This window comes from Grampus griseus, assembly GCF_964374135.1.
Source record: "Grampus griseus genome assembly, chromosome: 14".
Lineage (NCBI taxonomy): Eukaryota > Metazoa > Chordata > Mammalia > Artiodactyla > Delphinidae > Grampus > Grampus griseus.
The window spans coordinates 71,075,081-71,091,179 of NC_139008.1; the positions used below are offsets into that span (position 1 = coordinate 71,075,081).

General features: G+C 46.9%; 1 protein-coding gene across 1 annotated transcript in view; it reads right to left on the reverse strand.

Annotated features, from left to right (window-relative positions):
- Positions 1–16,099, reverse strand: part of PTPRT (protein tyrosine phosphatase receptor type T) — a gene marked incomplete at both ends in the record, with an annotated part of 1,086,576 nt that overhangs the window by 49,958 nt on the left and 1,020,519 nt on the right. Inside the window, 1 exon segment of the mRNA XM_082671082.1 lies at positions 2,489–2,565. Coding sequence (XP_082527208.1) covers positions 2,489–2,565 — 77 coding nt within the window.

Genomic DNA, 16,099 nt, shown 5'->3' on the forward strand with positions numbered 1-16,099 from the left:
TGGAAATGGGTAGTAATGGCATTTACTTTGTGAGTTGTGATACTAGTTAAGGCAATGTTGGTACACTAGAGGTGATCAATAATTCTTAAGCCACCATCGGTCCTTCTTGCCTAACTACCATCGGCTGACTCTCACTCATTGGCTAAAGCAGCACTGTGTCACCTCCTCCAGGAAGGCTTCACTGACCACGCCACTCCCACCTTGAGGCTTTGATTTTCCTTTACGTTCCCATGGCCCCTGCTCTTCGAGGGTCTCTTTTCTTATCTGACTCCCTCACCAGACTTGAGTCCCTTTTAAGGTCTGTGTTTCTGGCACACAGTGGATGATCTGCTGTGTGTGAGATGCATGAGGGAAAGGCTGAAGGCATGATGGGTGAATGCTGAGTGCTTTCTCCAGGTTGGAGACAGGCTGCTCAGAACTGGCCATCTCCTTGTGAATTTTCTTGTTAACCAGAGTCCAGGCGGAGAACCATTCCAGGTGTTTCAGACAGAGGGAATTCAGTACAGGGAGCTGGTTATACAGGTGATGGAGGAGCTAAGTTGCAAAATGGAACAGTGAGGCCACCCAGAGATCAGCAATGGCAAGAGGATGTGGTCACCCCTAGAACCAGCAGATAACGGGAGACAGAGAAGTCGCCAGAGCCCAGGAGCTGGGGCCACCTTGTCGAGGCTGGATCACTCTGGTGGCCCTGCTTGATGCAGCCGCTGCTGGAGCTGCCACCCCAGGGGACAAGAGAGGCAGATAAATACGATGGCGTCTCCCTTCCCATCACCTGCCAATCTCCCATCGCACCTTCCTTAAAGGGTCAGCTCGCTCTCCTCCCTGCACACACACACACACACACACACACAGATGCACATGCACACACGCACATACACACACCATACACACACACACACGCACACACACGCACAGACACGTGCACACACACATGCACACACAGACGCACATGCACACACGCACACACACCACACACATGCACATGCACACAAACATGCACACACAGACGCACACGCACATACGCACACACACGAACATACGCACACACAAACATGCACACGCACACAAAAGCACGCAATGCACACACGCAAACATGCACACACATAGAAACATGCACATGCACACAAACGCACACACATGCACATACGCACGTGCACACACATGCACATATGCACATGCACACAATGCACACACAAACATGCGCACAGACACACACGCATACCAGCAACACAAAGCAGAACAGGGAAGGGCAAGGAATAGATCTGAGGGCAAACAGGCAAATGCCTAACACAAGGCTCAATACACAATGGGGAATTCTAAAGCATGCCACAGTGCCTTATAGCTTGTCTATAAAAACACTTGGGAGTCAGAGGCACCAGGGTGGATCTCTGAGCCTTTCGTCAAGGTTCTTGGACTCCTAGCTGAGGTCCTCAGAAGCCTGGCCTGCATCGGTCATTCTGGGATGTCTCTCTGGTCCCAGTGACCATGCTTCCCTTTTACAAACTCTCTTACTTCCGTGTATGCCCATCTTGGCTCCTGTTGTATTTAGTTCCTTCCTCCATATTCTCTGGAACACTGAAGCAGCCCCCTTTCCTAATTGGGGGTCTTATTCCCAGACCCTCTTCCCTCTCATCGATCTTACCCTGGGTAATAGATAAATCATCCCAAAGCTCAGCTCTGAACCGGTCACCTCCTTGATCAAAAACTTTCCAGAGCTTTCTCTTGCCTACAAAATAAAGTCTGACTTCCAACGTTTGATCACAAAGCATCAGTGATCTAGCTCCAACCTTATTTTCCACTATTCCCATTATAGAGTCTCTGCTCCCCTCGAACTGAGCTGCTACTTACCCTCTGCTACATCTCAGCTTGTGCTTTTCTTTGGCAGAGGCCCATCTTCCCCCTCTTTGATTTTAAATTCTACCTGTGCTTGAAGTTTCGGTTCACATCACACTTCGCATTCCTGATAGAAGAGTGACTTTTTCCCTCCCACCTCTGAATCCCTGTAGCATTTTATCTGAACTCATGACACTCACCACTTTCTAGTTTGCCCTGGAATCATTGATGTGCACAGCTTATCTTCCTGCTAAGGTTTTAGAGGGTAGAGACCATGGCATTTTTAGCTTTATGGTTCCTATAGCATCCAACATACAGTAGGTATTCTGAAATTTTTGTTGCATAAATGGCTGTACCTTCAAATAAATGAATGAATGGGTAAATGGACATACATACAGAAGAATGAATGGGTGAATGAACAAGACTGGCGATCCTGGGTTCCCACAGAGCAGGCGACTCCAGCCAGCCTGAAAGTGGATGCAGCTTTAGATGGCTAATCAGCTCGGGTTACACTAGTTACAGGAGGAGCCAGACCCTCTGGACCTGTTCTAGGAGGGCCACTGTCTGGGGGAGCGGCTGGGGACACAGCCACAGATCTTGAGCCCACTATAGCCAACCCCAGAACCCAGCTGCCCAGCCCCATGGAGAGCCTCACATCAATGTAGTTGGCGTTGATGTAGTCGGAGTGTGGGTCTCCATCCAGCACCAGCAGCCTCACTCGAGAATGGTCATCTGCAGAGAGAGAGCAGAAAACAAGGGGATGGGTGATGAGAAGGCTTCGGGTGAGCTCTGCTCTGCTTTAGAGCCACCATTTACTAATCATCATGTACCAGGCACCATGCTACTGACAGACACGCTCTCATTTAACCCCTAGCATCACCCTCAGTTATTATCCCCATTTACGGATGAGGAAATTGAGGCTTAGGGAGATTACGGTGCCTAAAAAAAGGGCTTGTATATGCTTCTTCTCTTTTTTTTCACCTGCCCTTCTGATTCTGGTTTTGTCATTACCTACAGGGGAGAGTGACCTGCTTCTTTAAATCTTAGTGATTTTGTCATTAAAATGGGGACGGAGATGCCTTCTCCAGAGGACAACACAGGAAAGACCATATGAAAACACTCAGGAAGCGAGAACTGTTAGATCCAAATTAATATGCCCCATTTTCATGCTTGCTTAAAACTGGCACATTTACCTATTTTCCACAAGTGCACAAATGCTTGCCTTTTGCCTCTTGGAATATTGCTGCAAATAGACCGTCGGCCACATATTGTTATCAATATTATCATTCAAGTGAAGCCGACTAAATCATTAGATTAAAAGAGGTCATCAATAACTAAAAATTGTGTTACAGAGAATACCATTTCAAAAACGATCTAGGCACAAACAAGATTTGCAGGCTATAGTCAATGGCACGCTTACTTCAAATAACACCAAATTAAAATGATTAAAAGAAAAACCCATTACAGCAGAAGAATCAGGCTAATCCTTTACAGTCCATTAAAGTGAGCTCCGATATGCTAGAGGACACGCAAACAGAACACCTGGGCTGGGTCTGGTGGGGGGAGGGACTCAGCTTTCTGTCCCCATCACTATGCACGTATCACCGCGTGTTGCTGCATCCACTGGCCGGGCCACCTTACTCTAGGTCAGGGCTAGGGCTCCCCATAAGTGGACTGGAGAACTCTGGGCACCCCCAAGGGTTTCTGGGGATCAAGGAAGTCGGGTCACCAAATCCCATTAGCTTTTTCCAGAACTTGGCAGTTTACAAGGCCACCTGTTACTACTAACTGGAACCCCCATGAACAGGGACATTAGGTGTTTGCTCCTTGTTCCAGCCTCCGCATGCACCTGTGACAGGTACTCAGTAAGTACTTGGTGAGTATATGAATGCGTTATCTCATTGGACTCTCACAGTGACCCTGGGAGAGAAGTAAGATGGATGCTGTTAACCTTTGTTACAAATGAGGAAACTGAGGCTCCCAAGGATTGACTGGCCACACGGCCAGTGGATGGTGGAGCTTGGAAGAGTGGGGTTCTCTTAACTCTGAGCTCAGACACTCCTGATTCCCCAGAGGGGTCTAAGCAGGATAGTAGAAAGTACTTCGAGGGTGCACAGCAGAGGGAATTAATGACAGAGAAGTGGTTACCTGGGTGATGGAAGGGCTGAGAGGCTACAGGGAGGAGGGAGAAGTAACTCAGAGATAAACATCAACAAGGAGACACTGCCTCCCCAGGGTCGGTGGGACAGAGGGAGGAAGCCAGGGCACCAGAGCCCAGGGGTGGGGGCCACCTGTGGAAGCTGGAGCTGCAGTGGGCCTCTCTGGTGGGAGCTGGAGAAAAGGAGGAGACTCCCTCACTGTTCAAGAAGATGCCTCTGATTGGGACAGAGAGGGAGAAATACCCCGGCTTCTTCCTTTCTCCCACCTTCCAATCTCCCACCAGTGCACGTCATTGGCCAAGCAGCAGCCAGCCGACAAGAGACGCTGAGAAATGCAACCCGCAAGGGTCAGATCCCTACGATGGGAAGTTGAGCGGGAGAAGGCAAGGAATGGGACCAAGCATGGACGAGCAGGCCGGGGCTGGACAGGACACCGCCCCACCTCCATTCATTCATTCACTAATTAATCAATTCAAAAATAGTTAAGTGAGCATCTGCCATGCGGCAGGCACTGTGCTAGATACTGAGCTACACTGGATGCCATGTTTCTCACTCATCGTGGGGAAGAGATTCCGTGGAATCAACCAGAGGGAGTGGGGGGGAGGTCTAAGTGATCCCTTTCGGTGGGTGGCGGAGTGGGGTGTGAAGTGGGGAAGGAGTTGGAAGCTAATCTTTATGGAGTTGATGGTAGATACCAGAGGCTTCACATACATTATCTCACTCAATCATTTATTCCTCCAAATTGCTCCACAGATTATTATACTAATGATGTAGTATTTTTATTCTTCCCATTTCACAGATGAAGAAACTGGGGCTCAGAGAGATTAAGCAAGTTTCCAACATTACACAGCCTACAAGTGGCTGGGATTCTATCTTAGGACTGTCTGACCCTGAATCCCTGCTCTGTTCACACGATGTGCTGTCCCTGGACTTCTAGCATCTCGCAGGTACTGCAGTCTGTGCAAGTGTCTGGTTCCCAGCTCCTGCAGTGGGACGTCCTGGGGCACATCCACCCAGCAGGGGTTCAGACAAGACCCAGAAGCTGACTCTGAGCTCAGACTGTTAAGCCTTGTTACCAGCGGTTACCAAAACTGTAAGGCTCAAAAAAGTGAAAAATGTGTAATGTGTTTTCACTCATTGGTCTCACTAATGACTCATCGATTCAAAAAATCTCCTTCATTTATTGAATTATGCCTGCCCTTGAAGTCTAAAGCACTGGAACAGATATTCTGGTGTAAAACGTTGAAAGGGAATTTTCATTAATATAAAACGAAATTGAAAGTCTGAAAGCAAATATGATTAACAAGAAAAAGAAACAAACTTATTTCTTTTAGTTAAATATTCTTAAAGATGAGAGGTGCCTCTAACCACAAGATGATGGCGTTTGTCACTATCACCTTTATTCATTTATTAAGAACAAATTCACTGAGCACCTACTACACACAGGCTTGTTGAAGGGACTTGGAAAGTATTTTCCAAGTGCTCAGGGAGTTTGTCAATGTAGTGGGGGAGACAGACTGTACAGAGAAGTGAAATTTCAAGGTCTAGAAAGTGGGGAGGGGACTAGAGGGCTTTGCGAAGTGATATGTGAATGAGGAATTGAAAGTAAGCCTTGACCAACGGACAATGAGGAAGGGTCTTTCCGTCAGAGAGAACAGCAAGAGAGCAGAGGTCCTGGAAAAGCACACTGGCGACCTGCAAACAGTTTCTTGTCTTGTGAACATGGAATGGGAGGCAATTAGCAGTGGGAGGAGGTAGGTGGGGGTTAGATTGAAGAGGGCTTTCTATGCCCTATCCAGGTACTTAGATGCAAGTCACCATGCCGGGCTCTGCAGAGCATCCCAACAGAGACTATCTTCTGAGACTGTGAAAGGGTACTTTAGTACAAAATGATCAAGATTTACGATTTACTCCCACATGGGCTAACCTGTAGGACAGAAGACGTGGTGATGGGAGGTCTGAAGCTCTGGATCAGATCTGGGTTCAGATCTTAGCTCCATCACTTAGCAAGTCAGTTGATCTCTCTAAGCCTTGGTTTTCTTAGGAAAATGCTATATGGCTCAATACTATATAGCTCACAGAATGTTGGGAGGATTAAATGAGAAAATGCAGGCATGAAAAGTGTGAGGACGTTAAGAGAATGAAAAGATGAGCCACAGATTGGGAGGAAACGTTTGAAAAAGACTACCCGATAAAGGAGTTGGATCCACAAGTATACAAAGACCTCTTAAAACTCAACAATAAGTAAACAACCCAATTAAAGAATGGGCAAATGATCTGAACGGACACCTCACGAATAAAGATATATGGATGGCAAATAAGCATATGAAAAGATGTTCAGTATCATATGTCATTAGGAACTACAAATTAAAACAACAAAAAGATACCTCTACTCACCTACCAGAATGGCCAAAATCCAGAACCCTGACAACACCAAATGCTGGCGAGGATGCAGAGCAACAGGAATTCTCACTTATTGCTGATGGGAAAGCAAAATGGTAGAGCCACTTTGGAAGACAGTTTGGAAATTTCTTCCAAAACTAAACACACTCTTATCATATGATCCAGCAATTACTGTCTGGTATTTACCCAGATGAGCTGAAACTTACATCCTCACAAAAATCTGCCCATGTATGTTTATAGCAGGTTTACTCATAATTGCCAAAACTTAAGAAAAACCAAGATGTCCTTCAATAGGTGAATGGACAAACAAGTCATGGTACATCCATGTCTTTGGTAATATACAGAAATGAGTTCCCAAACCAGGAAAGGACATGGAGGAAACATAAACGCATACTGCTAAGTGAAAAAACCCAGCCTGAAAGGCTTCATAGTGTATGATTCCAACTCTATGACATTTTGGAGAAGGCAGAACTATGGAGGCAGTAAGAAGATCCGTGATTGCCAGGGACTTGGGGGGAGGGATGATTAGGTAGAAGCACAGGGAACTTTTAGGGCAGTGAAACTTCTGTATAATAAATACTGTAATTGCGGATATGTGTCACTGTACATTTTTTAAATCCTACAGAACTGCACAACACAGAGTGGACTCGAAGGTAAACTATGGACTTTAGCTAGTAATAATGGATCACAAAGCACAGGGAGATCAGCTCGGTGCTTTGTGACCAGCTAGAAGGGTGGGATAGGGAGGGTGGGAGGAAGGGAGATGCAAGAGGGAAGAGATATGGGGATATATGTATACGTGTAACTGATTCACTTTGTTATAAAGCAGAAAGTAACACACCATTGTAAAGCAATTATACTACAATAAAAATGTTGAGGAAAAAAAACTAAACACTAAAAAAAAAAAAAGAAGATGTGGTGTATATATATGTGATGGAATATTACTCAGCCATAAAAAAGAATGAAAATTTGCCACTTGCAACAACATAGATGGACTTGGAAGGTATTATGCTAAGTGAAATAAGTCAGACAGAGAAAGACAAATACTGTATGATATCACTCATATGTGGAATCTAAAAAATACAACAAACTAGTGATTATAACAAAAAGGAAGCAGACTCACAGATACAGAGAACAAACTAGTGGTTATCAGTGGGTAAAGGGAAAGGGGAGAGTCATTATAGGGGTAAGGGATTAAGCGGTACAAACTGTCATGTATAAAATAAGCTACAAGGATATAATGCACAACACAGGGAAAATAACCAATATTTTATAATAACCATAAATGGAGTATAACCTCTAAACACTGTGAATCATTATACTGTACACTTGTAACATACAATACTGTACATCAACTAAACTTCAATAAAAAAATGAGATACTATCTTATTAAAAAAAGGATCAATATTGGTTCACCAATTGTAACAAACGTATCACACTGATGCGACATGTTAATAACAGGGGAAACTGAAGGGGGATGGGAGGTAGGAGTAAACAGGAACTCTCTGGACATTCCGCTCAATTTTTCCGAAACTAAAACTGCTCTTAAAAAAAGTGTGAGCACAGTGCCTGGTATGCAGCAGGTGCTTAATAAATGGTGATTCTGGGCTGGATGTGAGGCAGGCAGTGAGCTGATGGAGGAGACGGTTAGAAACTCAGTGCTTCCCATTTGCCCTTCTGTACAAAATGTAAACCCATCTTTCTACAGAGGCAAAGAGTTACTGTGTATATTCATGAAAGGGCAGAATTCAGCTACAGGTCCACCAGAAAGGCATTGCAAGGAGTAGGACTGCCTTCATGGTTTATTTATTCCTTCTGGGAGACGCTAATATTATTCTGTGTCCCCTTCTCCTTCTAACATTATATAATTAGAAGGATAAAAAAACTGTGTTTATCCACATGCACATGGAGAAAGATGGGGCAGTGGGCGATGTAAAGGAGTTTATACAAGTAATTTACAAGCAGCCCAGAAAGTTCATTATGCTCTATCTACATTTTGCAAGCTTGAGAAACAGCTAATCTGGTATTCCTTGTTTGATATTCAAGACGAGTGAAGAAGTCACATAGAGAAGAAACGAACTCCTCAACGGTGAGGTAAGAGGAGGTGCAGGAGCCTGGCTTCACCCGGCTCTCAGCTGAGGTGGGAGGTGGGCCAGCACTGGCTTGCACGGAGGAGGAGAGAACCAGTGGCCACTGGTAGAGAGAAGGCATAACTGCAAAGACACGGAGACCCAAAGAGCTCCCTGGAACGCAACTCAAGGGGAACAGAAACATTGCCCCTCTAGAATCAATCTGTTCCTTGTAGTTTTCGAACAAAGCACAGTGGTAGGTTGTAAAAGTTTAACAAAGAGCTCTCTGGAGGAAGAAATGGCCCTGATCTGTAACATCTGATTTCTGTGATATAAATACTCCCACCATGACTGATTTCCAACGTGGTATCAACTGGCTCACAAAATTCCTGAAAAATTTAACCATCATCTCTTGCAAGCTGGTATGAATCAGTTGCAAGACATCACTGACAGAGAACAAAGCCTGACCAGACCCCACAATGCCTTGCATGATCTGGTTTGGGACCTATTTCCCAAGTCCAGCCTCATGCCCCCCTCCCCACATATGACTGAAAACCATGCCCTTCTTTCTGTTGCTCAAATGCATCATGTCTGCTCTGACCACAGGGCCTTTGCACATGAAAGGAACGCCCTCAACCCCATAAGGCTGGCAACATCTCATTCTTCAGCTCAATCTTCTTCCCTCAGGAAGCCTTCTATGATCTCTCCACCCCAGGCTCTAATAGCTCCCTGTACTTGTCTTCAGGGCTCTTAGAGCAGTTTTATTTCTGCGACGATCTGACTAACCCATGGCTCTCCTTCGCGCCCTATTTAAGAACGGGCACCCTATTTACTGAACTCCTCTACAGTGTATGGCACATAGTAAGTGCTCAATAATTATCTGTTCAATATATGAATTCGTATTTGTGTCTGAAAGGCTGAGAACCAGAAAGGAGCCGGTCCCTTGCTTTTAGCCATACAATTGATTTTAGGTAACCTGGCTTGGGACCCAGGCTCTTTCCTCTACACAAGGCTGGCATAGTGTGCCTGGATCCTGTGCTCAAATTCTTCCTCGCCTCATAGCTGACCCCTCACCCCACCTGCAGACCCAAGACTGGCAGCCAATCATTGCCTTCGGCACGAGAGAGGGAGGGCTTGGGAAGGCTCTGAAAGCAGACCTGAGGTCTGTCACTAACTCTATCACCCGGAGCAGATGATGTACCTTCCCGAGCCTCAGTTTACCCAACGACAACATCAAAATCCTCTCCATCTTTGCAGACTTGTTGCAAGGATGAAAAGCAGTTAGATATGAAGGCACCTGGTGTATTGTAAGAAATCAATACAAATGTGTAAATTCAGTTTTATTGTAATTCTAGACCAGTGGTTTTCAAAATATAGTTCCTTGGCCAATAGCATCAATGACATCTGGGAACTTGTTAGAAATGCAGATACTGGAGTCCCAGCCCAGACCCACTGAATCTGAAACTCTGGGGTGGAGCCCAGCAATCTGTATTTTAACAAGCCCTCCAGGAGATTCTGATGCACACTCAGGTTTCAATGTACAGACCATCTGATGTTCAGTTATTTAGCACAGGGGGTGCCTCGGCTATTCAATTTGTCTTGGGAAAGACCAAAGGTTTTTACTGGAATTAGGCCGTGAGACTAGAGACTCACCTGTGCTGGGTGTAAGGAACAGAAATTTATCTTTGCGGAGTGCATGAGATGCTGCAGGCACCATTCTGGAAGCCTATGGATGCCATGCCATTTGATTCTCATCATAACCCATTTTGTGGCTGAGAAAATCAAGGCTCCAAGCAGTTTAACAACTTAGAAGGTGTAAGGCTGACAGCTTCCTTGTAGAGTAGTGGGGTCCCTACCTCTCTGGGAACCCCAAGACGCACTGCCGCTACACCCCTCCATGCCGGTTCTGACTCTGACACTGTGTCCCATCCCACTGTGTGTCCCACCCCCCATCCCTGGCCATGGGAGAGGATTCAGTGTCCTCCCATGCACAGGTCTAACTCTCAAAGCAAACCACTGTTCCTCCTCCCTCCTCCATCATCAGAGGTAACCCATTAAGTCAGTCTTCTCAAGTCACATCCACTTAGAGAATCACTTCAGAGAGGTGGGGCGGGGAAGACAATATCATTTGGATACAGGATGTGCTTTCCTCCTGTCTTCTGGGCACTGAGGAAGGTAAAGAAAAGGTGCAGTTTTTCAGAGAAAAGAGATCTGACTCATTACAATGAATTGTGGAGCTGAAAAATCATTTCCTAGAAGTACTGGAAATGTTAAGGTCATCATGTTGCACGAGTGGAGAGCGAGGATGCAGGTAATCCTGCCGAGACTGCCCAGGTACCCCACTGAAGCTAAAGGTCTCCTCATTCAATCTTGATTGAATTACCGTTACCAAGGTAGCAGGTGGCCTGGGGATGACAGAGAAACAGCCCGACATTCTGTGCGTCTCCTTGTGCTGCCAGTTCCCTGCTGACTGAGGATGGGCTGCTCCATTCTGCAGGGCCCCGTGAGGAGCTGCTCCAACAGATGAAAGTTTTGGGGCCACAGAGGGGACTTAAGTGTAGAGGCGCAGAGCACCGAGAGAAGTTAGGGGGACAGTGGCCCAGCTGATGAATTTGTGGATTCATCCTAAGCAGGATGTCCAGCCCACACCCTGCTAAGGGGACTTTCTGAAGAAAGAGAGGAAGGTTTCTGATCCGGATTCCTTCCGAAGCAGAAACTGAGACAAGGACTGAAGTGCAAGGACTTGCTTTGGGAGATGATCCCGGGAAACACCGGAAGGGGAATGGGAAGTAAGAGGCAGAAAGGAAGGAAACCGGTGAGGGCTGTGTCATCAAGCTGGGGCTTACTTTCTTACTTTCTCCTGCTACTCCAGGAGAGAGTGTGAATACACACCTCCAAGTTATTCCGCCTCAGCGGGGAGGGACCTGGGGAACTTACACCCGCACCCCCATCCGTCACAGATTGAGAGCCGCTCCTGGGGACATTTCTCAGCAGTCCCGGCAAGCAGGCAGAGAGGGCTCCAGTGACCGGAACAAGTCCTCTGACAAACAAGGCCACTGAAGGTTTCTGCACCAGGATCGCTCTGTAAGGCCCAGGCAGGAGCCACCCTCGGAGACGGCCAAGGAGAAGGGGGAGCTGGGAACAGTGAACAAGGCACCCATTTTGACATCCAGTACGGCCTCCCCAGAAATCAGCAGAGAAACAGCTCTGAGAAGAAGCCCCTGAGCTTGATCTGAATCTGAGTTCCTCCCTGGAAGTGAAAACAGCCTCTCTGAAGAGTTCATCCTGATCTCCTGCTCTGAGGTCAGAGTCCTCAGCGCACGCTCCCCCAAGAGCACAGATACGTCTAGATGCAGAGGGACTCCTCAGTAGGGAGCTCGTGGCATCCGGGCAGCAAGAGCCCGGAGCTCTGGTCCTGGCTGTCCTACAGACTCTGTGTGACCGTGGGCAGGGCTCTACATCTCTGGACCATTGCTCCTTGCCTGTGAACTCAAAGAGACTAGACTTAGTGTCATCTAGGTTTAAAAGGCTATACAACCAGGTTCAGAGTCAATATTTATTCATCTTAATTTGCACTCTTTGCACTGAAAGGTGTGAACCTGAGTGTCAGAGAGATGAAGTGGCCTTGTTGAAGGTCATGCATGAGGTAAAGGGCAGAACTGAGACTAGCACCTGGGTCTGCTGAACCCCATGCCCAGTTCTCCAATGCACCTGAGCCCAGTGGCTTGTCTTCAATTAGGGGGTTAGAAGTCTCAGAAAATGAAAATGTCCTGGGTCTCTTGTTTGCCCTTCAGCCTTCCGCACCTGCCTCTCTAAACTGGAAGCTGATCCCTGTGGATAAGATCAGAGGTTTGTACGCTCAACCTTGCTAATCATCAGGGAAATGCCAATCAAAACCACAGTGTAATATCACCTCATACCTGTAAGAATGGCTATCATCAAAAAGACCACAAACAACAAATATTGGCAAGGATGTGGAGAAAGGGAACCCTTGTACCCTGTTGGTGGGAATATAAATTGGTGCAGCCACTGTGGAAAAACAGTATGGAGGTTCCCCAAAAAACTAAAATAGAACTACCAGATGATCCAGCAATTCCACTCCTGGGCATTTATCCAAAGAAAATGAAAACAGTAATTTGAAAAGATATACACACCCCAATGTTCATAGCAGCATTATTTACAATAACCAAGATATGAAAGCAACCCAAGTGTCTGTCAAGAGATGAATGGATAAAGAAGATGTGGTATATATACACCAGGGAATATTATTCAGCTGTAAAAAAGGATGAAATTTTGCCATTTTCAATAGCATGGATGGACCTGGAGGGTATCATGCTTAGTGAAATAAGTCAGAGAAAGGCAAATACTATATATTATCACTGAGGAATCTAAAAAATAAGACAAATGATTATAACAAAACAGAAACAGACTTGCATAGAGAACAAACTAGTGGTTACCAGTGGGGAGAGGGAAGGGGGAGGGACAAGATAGGGGTAGGGGATTAAGAGGTACAAACTACTATGTATAAAATAAATAAGATACAAGGACATATTGTACAGCACAGAGAATATAGCCAGTATTTTATAATAACTTTAAATGGAGTATAATCCAAAAAAATTACTGAATCACTATGCTGTACACCTGAAACTTATGTAACATTGTAAATCAACTTTCCTTTAATAAAAAGAAAAAGAAATAAAAGATGAGAAGTTCGTAAACCTGAGAGTGTATCAGTGTCACTGGTGGGCTGTTTAGAACAGAGCTTGCTGGATGCCATCCCCAGAATGTCTGCTTTGACAGGTCTAGATGGGACCCCAAAATGAGCATTTCTAGCAAGTTCTCAGGTGTTGCTGCTCCAGGGACCACACTTTGAGAACCACTGGACTCTGTCTACAGAGTCCCTTGTCCTCTGGCTCTGGCTGGGTTCAGCCACTGGAAAGCACTGGCAGAAGACTGGATTAAGTGGGGAGTGCTATCGAGGTACTTATTCCTTCAGCTCCCTTTTTTGGGGTCACCATGGGCTGGCTGCAAGGCCACTAAAGGTCACACCTCTGACCAGGTCCTCTTTCTCTGGGTCCTGGGAACCTCTTCTTACTGAATCCTCTGCAGCCTAGGCATGGCATTTAGCCCCAGGGTGCCACACTATTCCCTGTAGTCTCCCACAGCTAGCTCACATTTTCATTAAAGAAAAAAGTCACTTGATTAAATTATCCTCAAATCACACTATTTGAAGGTCCCATCTATTTCCTCCTGCTGGGACCCCAACAGATGCCAGAAGGGAAGCCTCATTTGATAAAATCTGCACCCCTGAGATCACTTCCTCTCCTCTGTGTAATTTCCTTCCAGTCAAGGAAGCACCCTCTGCAACTTCCACATGGGCAACGCTTGGTATTCTTGAAATTTCCCCTTGTCCACCATACATACCCCAGGGCTACTTAAGAGTAAAGAACTTTTTGTTCTGTTCTCCCCATTCATTTCCTTTCACTTCCTTTCTTTTCTACTCCCTGGAAACCCCACTGTCTCTCCTGCTAAATTCTGAACAGAACCGTTTGGAAGAAAGGGTTTATTTAGGCAAGGTTTCTCTTTCATTGTTTCATTGGCAGACTGTGCCCTCCCTCCTTCTCCTCCCCTTTCATCTTCTCTGTTCTCCCTGGCCTGGGCCTTTGTCCTCCACTCCAGCCTCCCAGTGCCCTGGGTTCCTTAAGATGCTAATCACACCCGCTTTTCTTTTTGCACCAAGAATATTTCTATTTATCAAGCCAGTGCCCACGACTTTGCCTCCGGGAGGGAAACGTACAAGGGCAGGAACACTTTCCAATCCTCGGGGCTGTTTCTCTGCTCCTTTCTTCATTTCAATTCCAGGACCGTTTTTTTTCTTTCTTGGTTCCCCTTTATGCCTTGCACTGCTCTTGGATGCACTGGTTACCCGGTCCAGCCACAATTCGCTGCAGAATTACTGACCCGCACATTAGAAAGGAGATTCAGGTTTCTTTAAACCCACCAAGACGGTATCATTAGGTGTCTGAATTTCCTCTGCCTCTGTTTGGGTTTCCCCGGAAGTAGATACAAGATGAGGATTCCAGTGCAAGCAGTTCACATAGGAAGAGAAGAGGACACCAAGAGGAAAGGGGGAGGGGAGTGAGACAGCCAAGAGAAGGCAGCCCACTCCCCATGGAAGCTCTGGAGAAAGGTGTGGAACACACAACCCAGTGAAGGCGAGGAAGAGCAGCTGGGCTATTTCATGGTCTCGGGAGAGACAGCTTTGTGCCTGGGCAGAGCACCCTGCCCCAGCTTTGGAGAAGGTCCTCAGGCAAAAAGATGCAGACAGGGCAGGACTGGGGGGAACCAGTGAGGCCCCAGGGCACACACTTTAAGGAGGCGCTTGCTCTCAGGGTCAGGCAGGTGCAGGGTCAACAGCTGAGCCTGAGCAGACCCTGGAATGCTGGGTGCGTCGCCTGCCTCACCCTAGTCCCGGGCCTGGGTGCCAGCAGGAGTTACTGCACAAGGAGGCGGCGGAGCCGTGGGGTGTGGATGGACACGGACAGCACCTTCTGCTCCCTATGATGCAGTCTAATCCCTTTCATTGTTCTCCTCGCTGCCTGGAATCCTGCCTTCTCAGATGTGGCTCCTGAGGGGTATATGACTGTCCTCCTCTCTCCCTCCTGTGTCCCATCTCTCCACCCGCTTCCTTCAGGCTCAGAATGTCTTCCTTGATCAACTATCACTGTTCCTAGAGTCATCCTGATTCAGACTTCCTCCATCCATCCTTTCTGGGTGCTCTCTATTTTGGGGGGAAAGCCAGAAGGGAGAGACCCATGGCTCAACCCCTTTGGGGCCTTGCAGGGAGTCCATGCATTCCAACATTCAGTCCTGTCTACTGAGCAGCAGCCATAAGCCAGGTCTGGGGACACAGAAGTGCAAGAGAGCCCTAGCTCTGTTGTTGCAGGACACCTATTCTGGTGAGGAGATCAGGCAGCCAGCAGACAGTCATGCAAAGGCTCTCAGATCACGGTAGTGATGAGAACTAAGGAGAAGACATGCCTTGTGCTCTCGGAGTGAATAATGGGGTTCTGACCAAATTATAATGGTCAGAAGAATTCCGTGAAGAAGTGATACCTGAGCTAAGATCTGAAGAATAAGTAGGACTTAGCAGAGCAAAGAGAGGAGGGACGGGCATGTTGATAGAGAAGAGAATGTGCAAAGGCCCTGTGTCACGGATGAGCGTGTAAAGTTCAAGGTACTGAAAGGCCGGTGGGGCTTAACCGAGGAGACTGTGGTGGAGAGGACACAGTGTGAAATGCAATGGAGAGAGGGCTGAGGGCCTTTGGAAAAGAAGGGCTCAACACTGAAGGAAGCCATTTGAAGGGTTTTCTGTAGGACAGTGACATGTTTCAATTCATATTTTGAGGAGGTCCCTCTGGCTTCTGTTAGAGATCAGATAGGATACATTTGGGGGACAAAGTAGATATGGAACAACCAGGAGGAAGGCGGGCAGAGGCCAGGTGAGATCTGATGATGGCTTGGGCACGGATGCTGAGCGCAAAGGGTGGGCAGTGGGACGTCCAGAAAGATACAAAGGCTTTCATCCTGGGCTCCTCAGGCTTTGGGCCAGATACCTGGCCCGGCCTGGATGCC